The 1,986-nt window shown below is 39.3% G+C and overlaps 1 protein-coding gene across 1 annotated transcript in view; it reads right to left on the reverse strand.

Annotated features, from left to right (window-relative positions):
- Positions 1 to 321: 321 nt before the first annotated feature.
- LOC121318743 (brain-specific homeobox/POU domain protein 3-like) overlaps positions 322 to 1,986 on the reverse strand; it is a 2,466-nt gene continuing 801 nt past the window's right edge. Inside the window, exon 2 of the mRNA XM_041255751.1 lies at positions 322 to 1,986. This exon is cut by the window's right edge and continues 125 nt beyond it. Coding sequence (XP_041111685.1) covers positions 1,206 to 1,986 — 781 coding nt within the window. The 3' untranslated portion in view covers positions 322 to 1,205.

Genomic DNA, 1,986 nt, shown 5'->3' on the forward strand with positions numbered 1-1,986 from the left:
ATAGAAAATAAATATAAAACTATATCTATATATATAACATATATATTATATATATATATATATATGATATATATATATATATTAGTCTGTCCAGTGACATATATACACACACACACACACACACACACACACACACACACACACACACGGTAACGAACATCTCTAAAACTGGACATGGAATCGTGTTGAAATTTAGCCAAGATAATGTTTAAAAATCTGTTTGGCTGTTTTAAAAAACTAAATAATTATTAATTTTAAATAATAATAATATATTATTATATAATAATAAATAATAATAATAATAATAATAAAGAACGCAAAGTTTGTCCCAGTAACACCTAAATGCATTCTGGTCTTTTTTGTGGATAGATACAAATAATTCACAACGCAATTGTTTTTTAAAAAAAAATGGTTTGATTGTCAGAGCATTATTACAGTGAAATAAGTATAGACATTTAACACGTTTATTTATTTATTGTCATCTAATTTTCCCTTTTAAGCTCGTGAAAAGAAAAAAAATCCCAACCACGAATGTGCTTAGAGTGATGAGGTAGAAAAACAGAAGCGTAAACCCTTTTGTTGTTGTTGTTTGTTGTTATTGCAATGCATTCAAATTTTCCTTAAAACTAACGCACAGATACGCTCTATTTGTAAACCATGCAACGATAAACACAAAGTTCCCCAAGTCATAGTGGAGGTATAAGTTAAATCGCTTTTGCAAATCACATAAAGTAACAATGTAAGTAAGCATCGATATTAGCGGCAAACACCAACCATCATTTTAAAAAGAAAACCCGTGGGCTCTTCACACAGAGGTGCAATATATTCACAAATAAATATTTACATTAATACCTATAAAAAAAGTTTTTTTTTTTTTTTTTTTTTTCAACTAAAGAGAATATTTATTATTCTTATTCAAGTTTCTCTGAGATTCTGTACAATAGAATTGCCATGAAAGTCGATGGTGAAGTTCTGTCCTTGATCTGAACTGGTCACTTACAACTCACCATCAGTACAGTACAGTACAAAACAGAGTACGGGTTGACGGGATCCCCTTTTTGTCTTTTTTTTTCAGTTTGTAACAAAAGGGGGAATGTTGTTATTAAGTTCTGGAATCTGTAAAAATAAAATAATTAATTGACAAAGTAACAAAGGAAGATCCTGTCTTTTTTTTTTTTTTTTTTTTTTTTTTTTTACATATCTTCCTAGTGTGTTGCTGAAAACTTCATTCTTTTCTGTTTCTGTCTTTGATTGCAAAACCAAACACGCACCACGTTTTTTTTCAGTTCTAGTTTCTCTGCTATGGCTGCTATCTTTTCCGAAGATGGTCTGGGCTGTACGGAGAAGTAAGCTTCCAAGGACCTCTTCTCGGGAGCCGCGATTGAGGTTCTTTTCCGCTTCTTGTCACCTCCGTTAAATATCTCGGGCTTGGTCATTTTCTCCCTCTGCGCCCTTTCCGCTTCTTCTAGCCAGGCTTCCAGGATGGGTTTGAGGGCCACCATGTTATTGTGGGAGAGTGTAAGGGACTCGAACCGGCAGATAGTGCTCTGGCTAAGACAACCAACGCCTGGGATTTTCAGGTTAGCCAGAGCCGACCCCACGTCCGCCTGGGTGACACCAAGTTTGATTCTTCTCTGCTTGAATCTCTCTGCAAACGACTCCAGCTCCCGCGGGTCAGGTTCGGACTCCCCTGCGCTTCCCAGGGAGGCGTGAGAGCCGAGGTTGTGGGGGTGCATGTTCATGGTCTGGGGGTGATGGTGAGACATGTGGTTGATGGCAGACATGTGTGAGTGGGGGTGCGACGCTGTGGAGCCAACATCGGGTCCTGCCATGCAGGCCAGGGAGAGGCCGGGCGTGAGATGGTCCAGGAGATCGCCCTCCAGCCCCTGCGACGGCTGGTGGTGATGGTGGTGGTGGTGGCTCGTGAGGACAGAAGGGTGGGGCAGGTGGACGGACGAGGAGGTTGGGGTGCATGTCATGCTGGCC

Source organism: Polyodon spathula, chromosome 7, assembly GCF_017654505.1.
Source record: "Polyodon spathula isolate WHYD16114869_AA chromosome 7, ASM1765450v1, whole genome shotgun sequence".
In the NCBI taxonomy this organism is placed as follows: domain Eukaryota; kingdom Metazoa; phylum Chordata; class Actinopteri; order Acipenseriformes; family Polyodontidae; genus Polyodon; species Polyodon spathula.